At 36.6% G+C, this 24,072-nt stretch overlaps 1 protein-coding gene across 1 annotated transcript in view; it reads left to right on the plus strand.

Annotated features, from left to right (window-relative positions):
* Positions 1 to 22,143, plus strand: part of LOC132556220 (fibroblast growth factor receptor-like 1) — a 55,469-nt gene extending 33,326 nt beyond the window's left edge. Inside the window, exons 4-8 of the mRNA XM_060220613.1 lie at positions 19,291 to 19,368; positions 19,742 to 20,023; positions 20,219 to 20,337; positions 20,730 to 20,967; positions 21,165 to 22,143. Coding sequence (XP_060076596.1) covers positions 19,291 to 19,368; positions 19,742 to 20,023; positions 20,219 to 20,337; positions 20,730 to 20,967; positions 21,165 to 21,589 — 1,142 coding nt within the window. The 3' untranslated portion in view covers positions 21,590 to 22,143. The remainder of the gene's footprint in view (positions 1 to 19,290; positions 19,369 to 19,741; positions 20,024 to 20,218; positions 20,338 to 20,729; positions 20,968 to 21,164) is intronic.
* Positions 22,144 to 24,072: the final 1,929 nt, after the last annotated feature.

A 24,072-nucleotide genomic window follows, 5' to 3' on the forward strand; every position in this document is an offset into this window, starting at 1 on the left:
ACAGACTTTACAAATGGATTTCAATGGGGTAGTTGTATATTTACCTCATGTCAACCCAAAAATGACCGAGTGATCTTCACTGGACACAAACATCGCCTGATAAGAGTGACCTCTGACCTGAAATCCTATCGGTGTTTTTGGGACAATATATACTTCCCTGAATAGAGAGAGGAAATTTAAAAATTTTCAAATTGAATTGAGCTTATATGGAAACTATGTTAGGAAATTGTCTCATAAGCCTTTGTGTGTCTATTAAAATCTGCATTGAAGGACAGTGTTACCCCTGAAAAAGATATGATGGTAAAGGTGCAAATAAAAGGAGAGGAAGCAAGAGAATATTCATTCACCTCCTAAAGCTACGACAAATCATGGTTATTTTTCCTTTTTTATTCTTGATCAACTCCATCAGAAACAAAATACTCCGAGTTCTAACCATAGTGCTTAAATATTTGTCTGGCATTAATGTAATGTTTGTACTGTTGAAAATAAACTTTTATCTATCCTTAAGAATAGTACATTCATGATGCAATTATCTTTCAGGTGTGAGAAAGATGTCGTCCCTGAGTTGTCGGTTTATTGTGATATAATTATTTTATAAATGGTTAGGAAGATGAAGACTTTTAAAGATGTGGAAGTGTACAGGTGTTAATGTATTGTATATACACAGGTACAGAAGTATGGGAGGAGTTTGTAATAGCAGGTATACTATTAGGATATACTGGTCAAGGCTTGTTTGGATAGTGTGTAAGTGTTTGTAGGCTTTTTTTTTTATCTCCCGATAAGCATGATTAGCTTCACTCAAGGACTGTACATCTTATGTGATATTCTCTATATATTTGCACATTTTTTTCCCACAATAGATAAATAAAAGATAACAATTTAAGAGTTTGAATAAAGTTTGAATAGTAATTTGTTTGGAATTTGTTTTTTAAGATGAACATTTCTGTTGATGTAAACATGTAGATAATTCTGGACGAAGGCTTCAATACCATTCAGTTACCTCCCTTCATTTTGTTGCACAAGTACATGTAAGGAAAACTTTGTTGGCCTCTTGGTGTTCCAAAAATGCAACCTTGCTTTCAATCAATGACAATGTAGAACATTGTTCTCGTCTTCCTTCTGCAGTTTTGTTTTTTAAATTATTTTAACAGCGGTCGCTGTTTACTTCATCACCTCTGCTAGGATTTGAACCTGAGACTTCTAGTTTATCAGCCACTTTTTTGTGGTATCCTGCAACTAGTATTTATTAGGGTCACATTAAGTGTTGATATGATATTTATTTTTAGATATTTAGAATATATCTAAAGACTTTGTACCAAAATGAAGTTTTAAAATTTATTTATTTTAAAATGGCAGTCATTTTCTCTTAATGTCAATATTTGTTTGTTGAATTCACCATTCACTAAATCATTGCTCTAATTGACTCTTACTGTTGATAGGACTCAAACAGTACAAAAACTTAAAAACAAAACAAAACCATTTCCTATACCAGTAATTACAACAACACAAGCTGATGTGTCCTGAAGAGCTTTCCAACTCATCAGTATACTGACTAAAAAGAAATATTAATATGTGTTTGCCCCAGGGGCTGCTAATAAATCGGTATTGATTACATATATAGAAAATCTTAGACAATCCTTATTCTAAATATATCGACAGTCTGATCTGTCATGCCCTCATCAAATTAATTTGTATATTGACTACGAAGGAAAAAATCACATGCCCATCATCACAGACATAGCTCCCCTCTTCCCTGAGACCATTTTATCCCTATTCCCAGCTAATGTTGTTATATAGTAACCATGAAGACAAAAATTGTTATGTTAGCCCGATCCCCTTACCTTCACCTCTATAGGACTAGTATGATTGAGGATACTATGGTAAATCTGGAATGAGAGATCCCAGGTATATTTGGTAATTTTCCAATTGAAGAATTACTTTGAAGATATATAAATACTGGCAGGCTTGAGCGACAACAAGCCTTGCATGTGATGGAAGTTATTTTTACATCTGTTGGGGAGAGAGATCAGGTTCATACTCCATATCAATGAGACGCAATTACTCCCCCTCTGGAGCTCAATTCAACCTGACTCTATCTGCCTTGTTAATACCAATACCAAGGAGCCATGGGGTTCCTCGCAACTAAAAAGTAAAATATAAAGTTTTTTGTGCATTTTTGCGTCTTCTGAATTGATGCCACTTAAAGCTGCTGAGAGAACTACATCCAATATGTTTTTATTCTTTCATTTTGATTTCCCATTCTTCTGTGTGAATGACATGTTTGACATCTATTTGAATTGACTGTTCAAAAGCAGCTTACACCTGTGTCTTCTTATACATTACAAACATAGACTCGATTTGGATTGGTGCGAGAGTATTGGAGTGAGCAGACGTCACATTCTATCTTATGGTTAAAGCATTGCTCGCACTTGGATGACACTCTGTCAGCTTTTATTACTTTCAAAAACTTTTATCCCGTCTTAACAGGATCTCTTGTTCAGAACTCTATAGAAATATGAATAAGTTTACCAAGCAACAGTTGGGTGACTTCCTATACCTTCATTACCGGCACCCATTGTGCCTGCATCGGACCTACCATTGAGGCGGAAGCTTGGCTTGATCAGACGCGGTATGCAGAACTGCCAAAAACCCATTTCTGATATGCCGGTTGTCCCTGCCTTTTCCTTGTAATCCCTCCTTTGACATTGGGTACTCAATAGAATTAAATGAACTTCTAGTCCTTTATGTACAATTGTTTATTGAAGAGTCCATAGGTTTCATGAACATGTGTGGTGTCTGATTCAAGGGGCACGTCAGAAAACCCTGTCCACAAACATGGCAGAATTCAGTCTTGTTATACATCAAACTGAATAGTCAATTTTCCTTAAATCCTACCATGAAGATCAACATAATGGGTGAAATAATACTACCAGATTACCTGAGGAGAGTTTGGTGTAGTTTGGATGTCAATTCATCGTTGCTAAGTGAAGGGAAAGGCAGCTTATTATTTCATTAGTTTTTAAATCAAGAAAATCACTTTCCTACTGAAAATTTGCTCTTTGTTCTTTTAAGTATATGGACAGTATATAGAAAGTTGATATAATTTCAAGCTTAGCAATTTCAGAGAAAATTTGTACTATGAAAAGTTTTCTGAGTGTACAAGGAGTTTGTGCAATCAGTACAATCAAATGGCAGTCTTACAGATTCTAATAACAGACCTAGATTGAACTTTCCACCTGAACAAAGTGTCGGATATTGTCCTGTATAAACATATAATTTTTTATTCAGATTTTATATCAGTTCATGAGAGTGATAAAGAGACCTGTCCCAGAGTGGTTGGATCACAATAATACTAGAATATTTATATAATTTCCCCTCCATTGAATCTGTTTAATATCTCTGCCAGTCTCCTTGGGTATCAGATACCCCTATTGGCTAATTACCCCCTCCTTGGGGTATCTTGTGTTCTGATTGGTTGTTGGTTGACAGGTCTGGGTTACCTCACCCTGCCATGGACCTAACTAGTTGCCTGGGGCTGGGAAATCTCCTGACAATGGAGGGGAGGAAGTAGCAATCATTGATATGGACATATCATGCTACTTGTTGTATTTATTTTCAATTTCACCTCAGTAATGAAAGGTAAACAGTCATGTAGTTGTTAGCAGTGGGTGGTTATGATGGAAGGGTAGTATTTACATAGAAGGAACAGGGAGGTGTAGAGATTTTGGAGAACAGGAATATAACATAAGAAATGAGTAGGGAGATGTGGAGGTGGGGGGGTTTCCCTATTGGTATCTCTCTCATCTTATTGCTTTGTTAAAACACCAGTTTTCTTTAATATTGCCATATATAATAAGGAGTGTTAAGCATTCTATCCCCTCACCCTGTTACTATGGGACTATCAGAGGACATGATTGGTGAACTCATTTTTCACTGAAATCACCATTAAGGAAACTAGAAGTACATATTGTGACACTTAAATTTTTTCAAGAACTTTTATAACTATCATCAAATGGACTAAGGTGACATTTGTTGCAAATTACAGTCCATTTTCCCAAGTTGGTATGAATTTTCTAAAATAGTTTATCATACAGCAAAGAAAACCAATCAGGGTACAAAACCAATTGGTGGTTATGTTAGAGTACTAATCCTATAATAGCATTAGTTAGACATTTTGGGCTTTCCATAAAAGTGTAATTTGTCAAAAAGGGCATATGATCAGTTTGCACTGACATTACAATATCCACTGAGAAGTGATGTCTTTCATTCTGACACTAGAAAAAACATTTGTACCATTTCCATGAACAAAACAGGGTGCTTGAGTGAGTTTATTGTTAAAACACTCCTGAGAATAGCGACCATTGGCTGTGATGTATTACCAGTCGCGCTCTTACACAACCAATAGGTGGTAATATATTGTTCCAATATCTTGTTCACAGGGCTGGCAACAGTAATGCCTCAATTTGCCTTACTTAAGTATGATTGTGTGTTCATTTGCCTAACTTTTGGATTAGATTGTTCCTCCATTTGCCTAACTGACTGGAGATTGAATTACTTGGAATGCTTCATCAGAGCTCTAACAAAGCTTGGTGCTGATGCTGTTAGCATCTTGATCATGATGTTGATTCGGGAGTTGGTCAGCAATGAACCGAAACATCAGTACCCATTAAATCGCTAGCTCTACAGTGTTAACATGCAAATGTACAGAATCTGTGCAATAATACGAAACAGTACATCATTCAGTTAACATGCAAATGTCGAGAATCCCTTCTGTATAATTTGGAGGAATGTAAAACGATGTGCCTCGTCGTTCAAAGCATGATTAACTTAACATGTGAACACAAATGTTTCACTGAGATCTTCTACAAATATTATACGATGCTAGTCACAAAACAAATGTTTCCAAGAAACTTAACATGTGAACACAAATGTTTCACTGAGATCTTCTACAAATATTATACGATGCTAGTCACAAAACAAATGTTTCCAAGAAACCATTATAATCATATTAAAGAAAAATTAAAAGATCTTGAAATATTTGGGAGAAAACAATTTTTATTCTTGAAAACTAATGTTGGCAAATATTTCATTGAGTTGGAGCCTGTAAGTTGACATGTAGCAAGGGTATCTTTATATAATATCATTAAGTTTCTAGATATTTATCACTTGTTTTTGTTATGAATGGTCATTTTTGAAAAAAAAAATGCAAAATTTAGCAGAACCCCTCAAATCAGACATAATGATCTCAAAAAAAGTAACAAAATCTTATGGGTAAGAATGAAATATATTGAGACAGGGTAGATGTTCGCTGTGGGCAGGTGACCCTCTGCAGATTGGTGATCATGGCTGGAGTTGTTAGTGCTGGGCTGACTCTAATCTTCTACAGTTTGATGATTATTGCTGGAAAAACCCTTCATGCTGGACCCTTTGTCCTGTAAGCACATTCCTGTCCTTTGTATAATTGTAGCCGTCAGTCTGTTATAGAACACGGTTACGTCCTTGGGAGCGGACTGTCAACATTCTGCAGGCTGGTGACTTTTCTAGCAAGTTTGAATACCTTTGGTCAATTTCTGGTCAGTCCGTAATGTATTTGACATCATCTTGACAATGCAGGGGACAGTTGACGCCTACTTCACCAGGATCAGTCATGTCCACGCGGCTGAGATAATTAAAACACTGTCATGGATAGGGATAGAGTTACAGCTAGCCCTAGGTGTTCTCATTATTACAAAGGTACCGTATTAAATACGTCTGTCATGCATACAGAATTGTTCATTGATCTTTAAATACGGTGATCATATAATGATGAAGTCCATATATATGGGGAGACAACTGGAGTCGGGAAAAGGGGACTGGAATAGGGGACAGGTAATGCATGGAATCTCTGGTTATCTCATTCCATTAAAAAAACAGCAAATATTTCTTAACCAAGGATTTACTATGTTTTTTGACCTTCAAATTTTCACTGTGTTGTAAAATAAAAGAGGACAAACACTAGTTCTGAATTTTTGAGATCTCAACTGTTTTTATCTTCATTTTATGGTCGATAAATTTGTAAAAACATAATTGATGCAGACTCAAACAAAATAAAAGTATTAGGAATAATTGGTTTCTTAAGCAGATAAGAGTCGAGTTTAGATTGTGCACTGTAAACAGGTGGATCCAACTCCTGCCTAATCTCCTGAAAGTGAACATTGAAGTGTCTGTTAAATTTTGTCCGCTGTCCAAAGAAGAGAAATGTTTGTAAATTTTGATAAGTGGAAATCTGATTTTACTGAAGATTTTTGTGAAAGAAAAAGTGAATAAAAGTTTTCCATTTAAATTGATTAGCAAACTTCAGCTAGGGGATATGATTTAAAATATCTTAAAATTCATTGATTAATTGAATATAATTTGAAGCAACTGATTAGGATGTTTGCTTTTGAAAATAACACACTGAAAAATAGCAAATTTTAATGGAAATAATTATGATTATTGGTGTCCATGTAACAATGATGAATTATACTGCTAAGGTTACGACCTAAGTCACTTATCAATGTAATCAGAATCCAGGAATATTTACCATAAGGTGGAGTCAGCTTGTGTAACAATCCCTGATAGAACACTTGGATACCGTTCCCATTTCTGAGAACACATTTCCTCAGGAAACGACAAGAAATAATGATAAATCTCCTAAACAATTCCACTTAACTGTCCGTCTACTACACTCTGGTGATAAGCCAAATTGCTTCCAGGTTTTGTGCACCGTCACATTTTTTTGTGTTTTGTTTTTTAGAAGACTATACTAGTATGATAATGCACAATAATTTCATTATCAACTTTCCTGAATTTAGCGGATATTTTTGATGGGTTGTTATACAGATAGGATGGGGTCTGTGATATCTCAGAATGTTGATGTATAGTTTTGTATTAAAATGATTGAGATTAACAGCAGGTAGAGTCACTGGAACATTTCAGAGTTGTTGTGTAATGGCTGATGGCAGTAAAACCTGATTCTTTAGACACATCACATAGTGTTGTACAGCATTAGTGGAGATACAGGCTGTTGGAGGGTTGTGATATGTACTTAGTTACATCATATAGAATTAGAAGTCGAAATATTGATCATGTTTCTTCCCACCTGAGAATAAAGTTTAGATGATCTACCTGTGGCTTTATAAACCGATAACCATAACTAAAGATAGGATAAATGTTCTGTCCATTATTTCTGTAGATGGATGTGGAGATTCGTACATACTGCCCGGAGAGTTGTATAGACCGCCCACAGTTTTCTATAAACCACCTTCTACATTATTTGATTATTGCTGCCAATTTGAAGCAAACTAAGTTTTTATGTCTACAGTAATGGTAATGATGACATAATGGAGCATTGTTTGGCCTGCGGGCTGCAGTTCTATTCACAAAGATAGCAAAATGTTACAAAATCAACTTTAAATATTTCTGTAATACAACTAACATAACATCACACTGGTCCCTCTGCCGAGGTCCTTCTGGAAGACATTGCTGTCTGCTTCTAATGGTTGTAACAGTCTTTTTATCAAAGTGGTCCTAATGATTGAAATGGTTGTTAATGTTTGTGTAGGGCCAGATGGTTATAATGATAAATGGTTCTTATGATTTTAGGGTTTATCAAATGTTTGTTTGGGTCCTAATAGTTTGTGTAATTCCAATGGTTTTACTTATCTTTCGGTCAAATGGTCCAAATAGGTCTAAAAAGGAACTGAAAACTGGGGAATAAGAGTGTTAGTTTAGGGCACTGATGAAGGGGTGTAGGGGATAGGGGAAAGGTAAAGTTAGGGTACTGATGAAGGGGTGTAGGGGATAGGGGAAAGGTAAAGTTAGGGTACTGATGAAGGGGTGTAGGGGATAGGGGAAAGGTAAGGTTAGGGTACTGATGAAGGGGTGTAGGGGATAGGGGAAAGGTAAAGTTAGGGTACTGATGAAGGGGTGTAGGGGATAGGGGAAAGGTAAAGTTAGGGGATGAAGGGGTGTAGGGGATAGGGGAAAGGTAAAGTTAGGGTACTGATGAAGGGGTGTAGGGGATAGGGGAAAGGTAAGGTTAGGGTACTGATGAAGGGGTGTAGGGGATAGGGGAAAGGTAAAGTTAGGGTACTGATGAAGGGGTGTAGGGGATAGGGGAAAGGTAAAGTTAGGGTACTGATGAAGGGATGTAGGGGATAGGGGAAAGGTAAGGTTAGGGCACTGATGAAGGGGTGTAGGGGATAGGGGAAAGGTAAGGTTAGGGTACTGATGAAGGGGTGTAGGGGATAGGGGAAAGGTAAAGTTAGGGTACTGATGAAGGGGTGTAGGGGATAGGGGAAAGGTAAAGTTAGGGTACTGATGAAGGGATGTAGGGGATAGGGGAAAGGTAAGGTTAGGGCACTGATGAAGGGGTGTAGGGGATAGGGGAAAGGTAAGGTTAGGGTACTGATGAAGGGGTGTAGGGGATAGGGGAAAGGTAAAGTTAGGGTACTGATGAAGGGGTGTAGGGGATAGGGGAAAGGTAAAGTTAGGGTACTGATGAAGGGATGTAGGGGATAGGGGAAAGGTAAGGTTAGGGCACTGATGAAGGGGTGTAGGGGATAGGGGAAAGGTAAGGTTAGGGTACTGATGAAGGGGTGTAGGGGATAGGGGAAAGGTAAAGTTAGGGTACTGATGAAGGGGTGTAGGGGATAGGGGAAAGGTAAAGTTAGGGTACTGATGAAGGGATGTAGGGGATAGGGGAAAGGTAAGGTTAGGGCACTGATGAAGGGGTGTAGGGGATAGGGGAAAGGTAAGGTTAGGGTACTGATGAAGGGGTGTAGGGGATAGGGGAAAGGTAAGGTTAGGGTACTGATGAAGGGGTGTAGGGGATAGGGGAAAGGTAAAGTTAGGGTACTGATGAAGGGGTGTAGGGGATAGGGGAAAGGTAAGGTTAGGGTACTGATGAAGGGGTGTAGGGGATAGGGGAAAGGTAAAGTTAGGGTACTGATGAAGGGGTGTAGGGGATAGGGGAAAGGTAAAGTTAGGGTACTGATGAAGGGGAGTAGGGGATAGGGGAAAGGTAAGGTTAGGGCACTGATGAAGGGGTGTAGGGGATAGGGGAAAGGTAAAGTTAGGGTACTGATGAAGGGGAGTAGGGGATAGGGGAAAGGTAAGGTTAGGGTACTGATGAAGGGGAGTAGGGGATAGGGGAAAGGTAAGGTTAGGGTACTGATGAAGGGGTGTAGGGGATAGGGGAAAGGTAAGGTTAGGGTACTGATGAAGGGGAGTAGGGGATAGGGGAAAGGTAAAGTTAGGGTACTGATGAAGGGGTGTAGGGGATAGGGAAAGGTAGGGGATGAAGGGGGGAAAGGTAAGGTTAGGGTACTGATGAAGGGGTGTAGGGGATAGGGGAAAGGTAAAGTTAGGGTACTGATGAAGGGGTGTAGGGGATAGGGGAAAGGTAAAGTTAGGGTACTGATGAAGGGGTGTAGGGGATAGGGGAAAGGTAAAGTTAGGGTACTGATGAAGGGGTGTAGGGGATAGGGGAAAGGTAAGGTTAGGGTACTGATGAAGGGGTGTAGGGGATAGGGGAAAGGTAAAGTTAGGGTACTGATGAAGGGGAGTAGGGGATAGGGGAAAGGTAAGGTTAGGGTACTGATGAAGGGGAGTAGGGGATAGGGGAAAGGTAAGGTTAGGGTACTGATGAAGGGGTGTAGGGGATAGGGGAAAGGTAAGGTTAGGGTACTAGGGTACTGATGAAGGGGTGTAGGGGATAGGGGAAAGGTAAGGTTAGGGTACTGATGAAGGGGAGTAGGGGATAGGGGAAAGGTAAGGTTAGGGTACTGATGAAGGGGTGTAGGGGATAGGGGAAAGGTAAAGTTAGGATACTGATGAAGGGGAGTAGGGGATAGGGGAAAGGTAAAGTTAGGGTACTGATGAAGGGGTGTAGGGGATAGGGGAAAGGTAAAGTTAGGGTACTGATGAAGGGGTGTAGGGGATAGGGGAAAGGTAAGGTTAGGGTACTGATGAAGGGGTGTAGGGGATAGGGGAAAGGTAAGGTTAGGGTACTGATGAAGGGGAGTAGGGGATAGGGGAAAGGTAAAGTTAGGGTACTGATGAAGGGGTGTAGGGGAAATAGGGCTTTTTGTAGGAGTATAAAGATAGGGAGGGATGAGGTGGGGGTGGTGGGTGGGGGGTGATGTGAAAACTAAACCCACATGTTATCCTTAATCCCTATCACTTCTACCATGGCTTGAAAGCTCATTAAAGATTTCTGTCCCTGAAAACAGTAGGTGACAAGAATTTACTAAATAAATCTACATGTGTACAATAGTTTTCTATGGAATTAAAAAGATCCCAGCTAGAGAGTGATTACAGATGTGTTTGTTAATTAAAATACATATAACATTAGCCATAAAACATATTATGAACCCAGACAGCCAGAATACCAACAAATTCTTGACAGGAAACAGCAAGTAAATAAAAAATGATAATTTTGTTCATCTCAGAGACATCATTAACCCTCCCTGGCGTATTAGTTAGACCTGTCGCACAGAAATCGTAAAGAATTCTTTTTGTTCTCGGACAAAATGAATAATTCATCACTTATTATGAGAAGGGAATTCAATCTTTGACCTGGTGCTGTCTGTTAGAGTGAAGACTGTGAAATTTCTAACTCAGTGTTTACTTAGTCATGATGTAATTGACACAGTTAAGTTGTTGCTTAAGTTTCACTGGATGCCAATAATTCTAAATTATCCGTGGTGATGGTAACGACTTTATAGGTATAACATGTAACATTTCATCTTTAGACAGTATGCTTACAGCTGTTCATTGTGTTTATGAATGGTATTCCTACACAGGTTTATACAATAATAGCTGCCCATTTTGTAGCTGCAATCAAAGCAAAGACATTGAAAACAATAGCAGTTGATTACTGGGTAACGGTCTCTATGGACTTGTAACGACTAGAAACATGTTATGCCTCAAATGTTTTCATTCCCAAGATGATTAAAGAATTTAAAAACTTGGGTCAGGGGGTTCATGGAAACATTAAAATTTTTCATTTTTCTCAAATTTCTCATCAATTTAATTGTTAGATGGGAAAGTGTTATCAGTGGCGTATGATGCTGGTGATAACAGTCAACTTTTTTCTGTTGCCTTGACGATCTCTTGCCAGTATCAGCAGCCGTCTGTCCATTGTACAGACCTGCTTACTGGGACTGGGTGTCTAATTGTCTGCAGGTTCCATGCTCTCCCAGCGGTAAAACTGGCTGGGGATCCTGGTACAGATCTCTTGTCTCAGATAGCAGAAATGGTCCTTCCAAAATCGGGAAAGCAACCATGAGGAGATGGGAAAGATAGGGTCAGTGGTCTGGGCCTGTAGTGTAACTTCCTGGATTCAGCCTCCCTTTAATGACCAATGGGAGCGTGATACGGAGACAGATAAGGACCACGTGGTCCAATGGAGCTCCCTAGGGAGATGTGGACAGATGCTTGATATTGATAGGATAAGAATTTAAAATAAAAATTTAGATTTGTTTTCAATTTTTTCTGTGTTCGGAAGAAACAAGATATGTTATGGTTGAATAATTTAATTAATTTGTTGGAACAAATGGCAGTCAGTACTTATTTTTTGTTAAAATCCACTTAATATAATTTCATAACTAAATAGATAAATATCCAGAATGGAATTTGACATTTTTGAAATGTCTGAAACTGTCAGAGAAAAGTCGCTCTTAAAAGAACTGTACAGTTGGAAATATCTATATATTTTGTGTTTCTGTCCCTGTGAGACAACAGATGGTAACATCAGGACATGAACCAATCATAATCCAGGGCTTATTCATTTCATTTAAATCTCTTTGAAAATAGGATTTTTTCAACATACCCGGTATATTATTGTCTAGCTTATTTTTTTTTTAAATTATCGATGTTTCATCACCTATGGAGTTTGTCTGGTTTTAGTTATGAGATGTAGAAGAGACTTTGTAATGAAGAGCTGGCTCAGTTCTTCCTGTAATGCCGTAAATTGCTGTCACTCTGACGATTAAATTACGCCTGGGGGAAATTGATTAGTTGTCGTTTTATCAAAGGATAAATATTGCATACATGTATCACATAAATTCATGTTCACAACTTTGCACCTTTTCCTCAAGTTTTTTTTACCTGTGTGATGTGGTTGAATCACCTTTTAGCATTGAGATGTGAGGAGACGAGGAAAATGTGTCAAAACTTTGTGAAACACTAGAGCTATAAGCTGAGGTAATCCAGTGTACCTGTGTGACAGAAAACATAGCTAGACTGTAAATAATAAAGTGTTACACAGTAAATATGATCCTGTAAATATGATAAACCTCGAAAGTAAATATGATGTGGCTGGACAGTAGATATGATATAACTAGACTGTAAATATGATGAACCTCGAAAGTAAATATGATGTGGCTGGACAGTAGATATGATATAACTAGACTGTAAATATGATGAACCTCGAAAGTAAATATGATATAACTAGACTGTAAATAATAAAGTGTTACACAGTAAATATGATCCTGTAAATATGATAAACCTCGAAAGTAAATATGATGTGGCTGGACAGTAGATATGATATAACTAGACTGTAAATATGATGAACCTCGAAAGTAAATATGATATAACTAGACTGTAAATAATATGATATAACTAGACTGTAAATATGATGAACCTCGAAAGTAAATATGATATAACTAGACTGTAAATATGATATCGCTAAACAGTAAATATGATATAGCTAGACTGTAAATATGATGTAGGTGGAGAGTAAATATGATGTGGCTAAACAGTAAATATGATATAACTAGACTGTAAATATGATATCGCTAAACAGTAAATATGATATAGCTAGACTGTAAATATGATGTAGGTGGAGAGTAAATATGATGTAGCTAAACAGTAAATATGATATAGCCAAACAGTAAATATGATGTAGGTGGAGAGTAAATATGATAAAGCTAAACAGTAAATATGATGTAGGTGGAGAGTAAATATGATAAAGCTAAACAGTAAATATGATGTAGGTGGAGAGTAAATATGATGTAGCCAAACAGTAAATATGATAAAGGTGGAGAGTAAATATGATGTAGCCAAACAGTAAATATGATATAGCCAAACAGTAAATATGATGTAGGTGGAGAGTAAATATGATAAAGCTAAACAGTAAATATGATGTAGGTGGAGAGTAAATATGATGTAGCCAAACAGTAAATATGATATAGGTGGAGAGTAAATATGATGTAGCTAAACAGTAAATATGATATAGCTAGAAAGTAAATATGATGTAGGTGGAGAGTAAATATGATAAAGCTAAACAGTAAATATGATATAGCTAGAAAGTAAATATGATGTAGGTGGAGAGTAAATATGATGTAGCCAAACAGTAAATATGATATAGCCAAACAGTAAATATGATGTAGGTGGAGAGTAAATATGATAAAGCTAAACAGTAAATATGATGTAGGTGGAGAGTAAATATGATAAAGCTAAACAGTAAATATGATGTAGGTGGAGAGTAAATATGATGTAGCCAAACAGTAAATATGATGTAGGTGGAGAGTAAATATGATAAAGCTAAACAGTAAATATGATGTAGGTGGAGAGTAAATATGATGTAGCCAAACAGTAAATATGATGTAGGTGGAGAGTAAATATGATAAAGCTAAACAGTAAATATGATGTAAGTGGAGAGTAAATATGATGTAGCCAAACAGTAAATATGATGTAAGTGGAGAGTAAATATGATAAAGCTAAACAGTAAATATGATATAGCTAGAAAGTAAATATGATAAAGTTATAAAGTGAATGTAATAGTGTTACAAAGTAAATATAACCCATTATCTTCTGACCCAGGTGTTCACCAGAGTTGTAAGTTGTTTATTGTCACCCAAAGCAGAGGAAAGATGTTTTTGGAGGTAGTATGGTTGTTTAGGGAAAAACTAAAGGGCGTCCTGCTGACTTTAAGATATACACTGACCCATAAAATATAATTTTCAATAGCAACAAAAGCTGATACATTAAAGCAGAACTTTCACGAAACTCTAGCCTATAAATTAGAAATGACTTTAAAAGATTTCACGGCTTTGAATATTTCATGAGATGGATGTAGGAAATGTGTGGCTCCTATTTCAGGCTGTGTTTGGTATACGATGAGTATCGGTAAGGTAAACCCTGCCACACAAATCGTCTTAAGTTACCTCTACTCTCATTGTCTTCTTTTAAAAATCCATGTGCAAATGATCATAAGCGAGTCTAATAGCAAATAGATATTCTGTATGATAAGGTTTTTGTCCCTTTTTGTGCGTCGACTGTAATACTTCTAAGTATTCTTAGTGAGGAGGATCAGTCGTCGTCTTAAATGATAGTCCTGAAGAGCCAAGTCTCAGGTCAACAGTAGCACTCTTGAGACGCTTAATCGTTAGACAGGTGAGAAATGGTTAGGAGGTAAAATACCGCAGATCATCTGATCAATCCCATAATTCACGGGAAATAAATTCAGCGTGTCAAAAATGATTGCAGATGACTTTGTGAATCGGAAGATACAGCTGATATTTAGTTGAATAATTTTCACATAAAATACCAGATCTTGTGGTAGGTCTAGAATTACACAATACAGCTGGCTATCATATACACTACACAAAATATTTTGTACTTTCTGTTCCGTTTTAATTTTTTGTGCACATTGTTGCATAATTGTTTACATGTTAAAATTAACACAAACTTCAGTAAGCAAACTTTATTTTTACAATTTTAGACTGAAACACTACAGGCAACTAACTCGTAAAATAAAGAAACAAGGTTGGATTACTGAAATGCTTCTACTGGCAAAGTCTGTTTGTTATAAAGTTTGAATATTTAAAAAGTTTTACAAGCACATTCGGTTTAACTCATTAGAAAAACTGATCGATTTTATACAGTCAAGATACTATACATAGATAACAACATGTCTCCTTCACTCCCCTGAAGTTTGTTTAATATTACAAAAGTTGATCTTAGTGGAATTAATTAGCCTTTGATAGAATGTGCTTTATAATTTCAGTTTATTTTTTGTTACCTGAAATTTGTTGTTAATTCCCAAAAATGGATACAGAATAAGAATATGTTGTTTTAAGAGTACAGCAATTGCCTTTTAATTTTATCCTACTGCTTGACTCTAACACATTAAACTTGCAGTAACAGGCAAAAAATGCACAAACAGGGACAAATTAGATTTAAAACCTTGCTAGGTAGCTTACGTTACTATTGGCTTGAAATAGACGATAATTAATCACATTACAAGGCTTTGTAAAGAGGGAAATCTTGTTCTAAATGGCACACATGCATGTAAGATAGATTACAGAAATACACTAATTAGAATTGTAAAGTAGTAATCCAATACAAGGCCTTTGTCACACAAAACAGTCTTGTTAATATCGGCTAACATGACAAATCAGTATTAGAACTGGAAGCGTTATTGTCGGTACTGAAGGATAGGGAACTGTCAGACAAAATCGCAATACTTGATACAGTTAAACCAAGAAAGGCCAGTATCCATAAATTCTCCCGGGTATTTCATTTCGACATGACACAAATATTTTGGGAAAGACGCATATGATTTAGAGACAAACCTGGGTAGGAGTTGGATAGAATATCAGGGCCAGAATCCAGCTGAGGAATTATAATGGATAGAATGTCCAAAGATATCCCCGAGCTATATACAGTGTCTCTGGTGGAGGCAGGTAGAGTATGGACGAATGAACCCAGGGGAGGCAGGAAAGTAAGATATGGACAGGGAGGGGAGACAGACAGTGTGGGATTGGAGGAGATGGAGTATGTAGATGAAGTAGGGTGGGAAGACAAGAAAAATGTATTGAAACAGGTATAATGTCATGGAGACAGAGTTTAAGAGTGGGAGGAAGTTTGATAGGGGGGGTGTAATAGAATTATGTCTCAGAATAAAGAAATGATGCAAAATACTGTCTCGGTAGAAATTCTTAGGCAGGTGAATATAAAGATTTTTATGATTACAGGTAGATTTCCTTGACAAGGAAGATGTAGGGTGTTGTTGTTTACAGGTGTCCCTTACTAAATAACACCTGTAAAACTGGTAACAAAATCATCAGCACAACAAACTACAGTAAGTAGGGGTTCTATAGTTACATACTACAACAATAGCACCAGATCTAAGCGTTGATTTCTGGTTGTAACGGTCATTGTCTTGGTCAAGATCTATCCAGTCTTGGCAGGTAAAATCAGGTAAAATGAGATAAGGTTAGGATCTCTGTAGTTTCCACGCGTATGATGCAGTTTGGATCAATCCATATAATACAGTCAAGAATCTGGTTTAGACAGGTAGTATTACAGAAGTGTCAGATGGAAAGGAACCTGGCTATTTATTGGTAAAAACAGAATACTGAGGTGTTAATTTGACATTAAACTTCCTTATCAGCAAATCATAAACTTTCCTTCTATTCATCATTGATCAGCTACTGGACTAAATCCATTTCACACGGCTATGCCTCTCTACACTAAAAAGGCATCTTTGATGAGGAGAAATCTACTCCATTGAATGCTTGTTAGCCCAGTGATAAAATAGACATGAAATGGTGTTTATATGTAATTATTTATCATTCCGTGATAATAGCTCTGTGCAGAATTAATAAGTAGAATCGATAGAGGTGTGAAGGCCTACTACGGAAATCTAGGATAACATTAGCCCCTGTAATCAATCCGCTAAAAAATCAATCAATCAATTGAAACGTGAAACAACATTGTTGCTGCATCATATTGCAGCCAATCTTGATCTGAACATCAATTATAATGGTTGAAACATTTAAAATGGTTTTAACAACCATGTCGTTTCGTATCCTTCCTGATAATCTGACGAACAGAAAATGTTAGTTACCGAGGGGGATTTAAGTAGCCAATGCATTAGTAAAGATTTAGGCACCTTGTATCTCCTACAAAGCTTTATAACTTTGAGTAATGTCTACGGATCACAAGTTTTATAACATATTTCATTTTCCACTTAGCATATCTATTTTATTTTCTACATTTCATTTGCGACTATTGTCACCTTAACGATGAACAGGTGTAAAATTCAATCAGGGAAGGGCTTTTCTGCAGCTAGAAAATGTCCATTGTTTAAATGATTTGTCACAGACATGAGTTCAGTTTTAAACTGAAGTGACGCTATAACAATAAGTTTTACTAAGTAAATAGTAGAATCAATTATCTCCCATTATTTCTGATATGATATCAAGATTAGGTGGTATACCTTGCAATGCCTTTGTGAATGGTGGCGTAGACAATGTCTGTATGCCTATGCTTTTTAAAGACTGCATGATTTTGTAGTAACTAAATGAAAATGGTAGATAATTGCATTTCATTTGAAAATTTCACATTGCTTCATGGCACCATGGTGAGAAAGTTATTTCAGCAGGGACTTGAGTAAAAATGAGGTAGAGCCAACACTCGCGGCTATTAGCTGTCTAATTATCAGTAAATACAGAATGTTGAAATGTGTATGGTTCCTTATTGAAATCCCTTGAGTAATACACATCTGTACCTCAAGATTTAATTTAAAACCTAAATCTAGTGCCATCTGGTCAGCAAGCAGCCGACACCTAGGTTATTATTATAGGAAATGAGATATTAGGGCATCACGCAAACTTCGAAAAAAACCCATAAGAACATCACACACAAATATGCATGTTACCTAATATAATTAGGTTCACAGCATCATGGAAGAATCGGGCAATCCAAATGATGCCCTCCAGCGAAGGACATATAAATCTTGATAACTTTTGTGATAGAATTATTAATATTCATATAATGGGTGAGTTTTGTATGGTAATTCTCGGAAGCTGATAAGCTTTTCAGGTTGTGTCATAAAAATTACGCAAATTGGCAGCGTTATGAGCCAATTTAATCATGCGTGCAGTGCATTTGATGCATATATTAGATAATAGAATGACTTAACGTGGTCCACACCTCGTTTATTGCATATTTGTTATGGACATCAACACAGTAATTTGGCACCATGACCTAAATGAAATATACAGGTGATACTTTGTCAATACTCTGCCGACTACACAAATTAGTGGGTAAGAAAATTCTCTTTAGGTATTGTTTCTATATTTCACATTGTCGACACATCTCTTAGATATACAGTATCCATAGATACGAAGTAAAACTTTTTTGATTTTGTATCCATGACAACTGATTTAGACCTGGAACATCTCAAGAGATTTCTAGTTTAATGATTTACTTACATCTGGGTTAAACGTTATTGTTTAAAGTTAGAGAAATAAAAGTTTCCTACAAAACTAAAAACAATGCATAAACTTTGCTTCGGAGAAATAGCTGTACCGACAAAAAGGCACTAAAAACTGCGGAGAAAATGCTGAGAAATTTGTCCCAGGTTATCAGCCAGCAGTAAATGTCAAATACTGTGCATGTTGATTCCAATGGACAAGAAGCAGAGGTTTAACAAGGCAGTGAAATCTTGTGTGTGTAGGTTAATTCATAATAAACATCAAAATGTTTACAATCATCCAGACAATCATGTATTGTAGGCAAAGTTTAGAAGTCACTATATTGTGCAAACAAGAAGTAATGTTAGCTTGAGTTATGAAAAAAATTGTACACCAGAACTGCAGGACTGAAGTTGGTTAACAGACACTGGTACATTTACACAGGCAGGGGCCACATGGTGAATATGATATTTCAGCCCCACCCCAGGAGCCAGATAAAAAATACTCCCTCATTATCAAAGTTCCCTGGGAATGGAGATATTCAAAATGGCTGACAGTGAGGGCACTGTTGATACAAGGTACTTGTTTAGTGATAAGGCATGATGGGTAAACACATGCACCCCCTCATCTCCCCAGGTACAAGCACTATAGGATTGAGTTTGTCAGCAAAGAAACCAAACATTAGGCCAAATGGTCCCATGTCACACTGGGAAGAAAATTTACTGTGTTAAAATTTCAATTTACAATAATATTTTAAATGCTCTTCTAAGTAGGGAGCTCTAGCTAGTTTCCTGTAAAATGGTGAGAACCTGGATATTTGAGACAATATGATTTAAGTCAGAAAATGGAAGTTATGTTAATGCTCCTATGGGGGAGGCAGGGGAGGAGGAAGGGAGGAGGCGGAGGAGGGAGAATTATTAGGACGGTAAAATCCAGAGTATACAAGCATAGTATTCAGAATCAAAATTAAGTATGATATTTGTTGTTGAAGAAGTAAAGTTTTAAGAACAGTATTTCAGAAATGTCTGTATTCATCAGTATTAATATTTGTATTTTTCAGATGAGGAAACTGGTATGGTAAAACAAGACAATAATCTTTATCCACAAACACCAGAAGAAGACCTCTCAAAGGAATGGTGTAAGTATTATACAAGTTGCCTTCCCTTTAACATTGTTCTTCATGTGGACTATCTAAATAGTGATGCATTCTGTCTCGCACAAACATGTTCTACTGACTCGCTCAGTGACAAATTTTGATAACATTTTCTGAAACAATATGTTAAGAGTATAGAATTGAATTTTCCATTTGCCACCTGGGGCTTTGATCATTTGTTCACAGACTACTGGAGTCGCTAAATTTAATTTGCAGTGAAATAAGTGCTGGAAAATGGAAATTGTCTATTGTTTTGCCAATACTCATAGTGAAATGTAGTGATAGCAAGTGATACTGGTATAGAGCCCGAGGGACCACAGACTAGTTATACTGAGAAGATATTTAACTCATATTGCAGCAAAGCCAAAGTTTATACAGCCAGAGAAAATGAAAAAGCGAGATTACCAGAGGCCAGTTGGCAGTTCTGTCAGATTTGTCTGTAAGGCTGTTGGTAACCCTCGACCTCAAGTGTCATGGCTGAAGGACGGAAATAGCATTTCCACCGATGATGACAACTCCAAACGGCCATCTTGGACACTGAAGATCACGGAACTGAAGGAGAGTGATAGTGGGAGATACTCTTGTGTTGTTAATAACAGACAGGGAGCCATTTCCTACAACTACTCCCTCGAAGTCATTGGTAGGTCATAGGTCAAAACAGAAAATTATTTTGAACTCTCATAAATGATATATTATTATGATATTTTAAGAACTATTTCACAAAGATATGTTTTGATACAAGATTTAAAATTGAAATGACACTTCAAAATTATTTATTGTTGAATTGACTCTTTTTTGCATTATTTCATTTTTTTGGTTGTACTTTTGTTGACAGAGAAGTTTAATGAGAAGCCAGTACTTCTGAAGCCCCACCCCCTCAACACTACGGTTGAGTATGGTGAAACAGCTTCACTTCAGTGTAAAGTAGAGAGTGTCGTACAACCACATATACAGGTCAGTTATATAACCTCATTAAAGAAAATTAACTGTAATTCCTTCAATGTTGTACTCCATACTTTGTATATTGTATCTGGGAAAGTGTCCTACAAAAATTTGTAATTCATTAAATCTGGAGTTGTGGCCCTTAGATTATTTTGATATCAAACCTGTATGGAATGTATTATATGTTAAAGAGATTAAATCAGCTCAATTGAAATCTGATCAATCAAACTCAAACAATTTTAGATAGTAAATCAAGTTTTATGTAAAGGAGTCCAGAACTGAATTCAGGAATTTCTTAACCAAATATTAGAACACAAATGTTCTATCTTTCTACCTTATACGATGAAATTTGTTAAATTGGCTGATTATTGATAGTAAAAACAGTTAATTTGTCATTTTTTCAGTGGTTGAAGCGAGTAGACGATCCATCAGAGGTGAAGAACATGAACACAACATTACGCTTGGGTGGTCAGCAGTTTATCGTATTAAAAACAGGAGAAGTTTGGCCAGGCCCTGATAATACCTACCTTAACAAGCTAGTAATACAGAAGGCTCGAGACCGTGACTCTGGAGTCTATATCTGTCTGGGGGCCAACGCCATGGGTTACAATGTCAGAAGCGCATATCTCACTGTCGTCAACAGTAAGTACAGCACATTCTTATCTCCGATCATAAGACCACGGGTATCGCATTGTAATAATCATGAACGATCAAATTACACCAAATTGCCTTATTACAATTATGATTAACATTAAAAATAATGAGTAAAAAATCTAATGAAAACATTTCTTTAAAAATATAAACATACTTTTTAATAATGTTTTTTCTTTTTTTTTCAGCCAATCCCCACAGGTCATCATTGGATTCAGACAGTGGAAGCAGTAGTCTCCCTTTGATGATTGCAGTTCCTACATGTATCATCATCATCATAGTCGTCATGGCAATCATTCTTTTACAAAAACGGAAAAGCTGCAATAATTCTTCAAACTCTAATACAAGAAACACAAGGTTTAATCCTGTGCCAACACATGAGACAGAACCCTATCCTCCACTTCAGAACAATCCTGCCACGAACTTACACATCAACCCAATGCAAAATGTTAATATCAGAGACATGTATACAGGTGTACACAACCCACATTTAATACAAAGCAGTCGAGAAAAGTTATCAAAAAACCATAGTATTGACTTTTATACCGACATATCATCGGTTTCCCAGAGTAGAAATAATCCCCACTCTTCACAACATATGTATTCTTACTGAAACCACGTGACTTTATTAAAAAAGTTGCAATAGTAACTTGTGTTTGGTTACCACGGGAACGGTAACTATAAATCCTAAGGATACACTTCCATGTACCAGTCATTGTACTTAGGCAATCAACAAGTGCGTAATACAAATTATCAGATTGAAAAAACCTGTGATCACTTATGCCTTCTTCATATCCATATCATTACCTTTGGTACAAATTGGAAGAGACCTGCTCTATTGTGGCCGTTAGATGAGGAAAAGTTTTATCTCCGAAAAACTTTCAATTAAGCAAAGCTTTGGAATAAAACAAAACTTGCCTAATTTCCAAAGTTGTGCAAGGTGTTTGTGATACTGTCACAATTAGCTCTCAACAAGGTTGTGACAAAGAAAAACAACAGGAGTAACCTAATGGCTTTAGATATACTTTATATAGATTATTGAAACTGACAATAAAAAAGTAAAGGAATATAATGTCATTTAAAGTTCATTATTGAAACAGACAAAAAGCTGGAGAAAGTAACCAAGCACCTGATGTCGGTTGTGATAAATGATGAACCCAGTGGGCCTGTTTGACACTTGTGATGATTTTTTAGAAAAAAAATCATTGATATGAAATAAAACACAGAACAGTAAGGTTTTGACACCACAAGTGAATTAGTGAATCGTGTGTAAGACAATAACCTCCTTCATGAGTTAAATGCCCTTGCCTCAATAGTTCAAGGGTCAATGTTGCAATATTGGCAAGACGTGAAATAAATTAATTGTGCTGCAATAAGAAGATTTATTTGACGTTAAAAATGATTGATCTACAAAAATGTGCACATCATCGTGCAAAGTTTCTACAAACATTTTGTAACTTTCATACCAGGACACAAAAGTGCATTTGTTTGTGTATGAAGAAATACAAGATGTTAAAAGAAAATATTTGTTTGAATTTCAAGTAATATGTTTCCATTGGACAAGTGAAACAAATACTTCCAGTGCAACCACCGATGTAGAGACATGTCTGTTGAAGGATGTGACATTCATTGTGTAATCAAAGACGGCCAACTCTGTGATGATATTTGTCCGTATATAATAATTGATATACACATATGGACTTTCCTAGTGTTAGCAAGCATTAAAGTGTACATGTATTGTGTAGATGCAATGCAATGGGAGAGACAAGATGGGTGACTGGAAATCTGTGTGAATGTTTGACTATTCAAAGTGAGAAAATTGCCAGTGTGCTTGCATGTGTATGGGAGATATCATAAGTAAAATAGGATTAAGAAAGTGGTATAGAAATGTAGTGGATGAAAGTAGGACAATCACTGGAGATCTTTTCTCTGTATCACCATTCTAGAACAAAGAACTGGGCATGCTCAGTAAGCTTCATTCTAGAACAAAGAACTGGGCATGCTCAGTAAGCTTCATTCTAGAACAAAGAACTGGGCATGCTCAGTCTGTGTCATTCAAGAACAGAGCAGAACTGGGCATGCTCAGTAAGCTTCATTCTAGAACAAAGAACTGGGTATACTCAGTCCGTGTCATTCAAGAACAGAGCAGAACTGGGCATGCTCAGTAAGCTTCATTCTAGAACAAAGAACTGGGCATGCTCAGTAAGCTTCATTCTAGAACAAAGAACTGGGCATGCTCAGTCTGTGTCATTCAAGAACAAAGCAGAACTGGGCATGCTCAGTAAGCTTCATTCTAGAACAAAGAACTGGGTATACTCAGTCTGTGTCATTCAAGAACAGAGCAGAACTGGGCATGCTCAGTAAGCTTCATTCTAGAACAAAGAACTGGGTATACTCAGTCTGTGTCATTCAAGAACAGAGCAGAACTGGGCATGCTCAGTAAGCTTCATTCTAGAACAAAGAACTGGGCATGCTCAGTAAGCTTCATTCTAAAATAAAGGAGAACTGGGCATGCTCAGTAAGCTTCATTCTAGAATGAAGAACTTGGTATGCTCAGTGAGCTTCATTCTAGAACAAAGAACTGGGCATACTCTACTTTACATTTTAAACTACTATATATAAGAATATCAGTAGAGACAATTTTTTGGAATTTGTTAATTAATGCGTCGTAAATCCTTGTTCCTTATTTGCAATGCTGAAACAAATAATTCATAGTGCACTTTTTTTTATATAAACTTTTCTCTCAGATTATCTTTGAATTCTAAGATCCAAAACAGAAGTATCTTTTTTCTAGTTTTCCTTTTTCAATTCTTTATGTTGTATGTGAAATGCTTTGGTCTTCTAAATTTGATAAAACTACATACATTTTTCATAGAATTTACTTTGTGTTGTAAAGTTTTCAATAAATACATTAACCTTTCCTTAATAAATTAAGTTTTTTCAGTGGCATGTTTTTATATTACAGAAATATTAGTGTTTCTTTGAATTTTCTCTTTCTATTGTATTTATGTCTTATTGTCATAATGAAGCATGAAGTGCATGCCTTTTTTTAAATGTTAGATTTCAATATTTCCAAAGTGATGTGCAAATTTGAGT

Source organism: Ylistrum balloti, unplaced genomic scaffold, assembly GCF_031769215.1.
Source record: "Ylistrum balloti isolate Yb309-2 unplaced genomic scaffold, AGI_CSIRO_Ybal_v1 Utg370554, whole genome shotgun sequence".
Classification (NCBI taxonomy): Eukaryota; Metazoa; Mollusca; class Bivalvia; order Pectinida; family Pectinidae; genus Ylistrum; species Ylistrum balloti.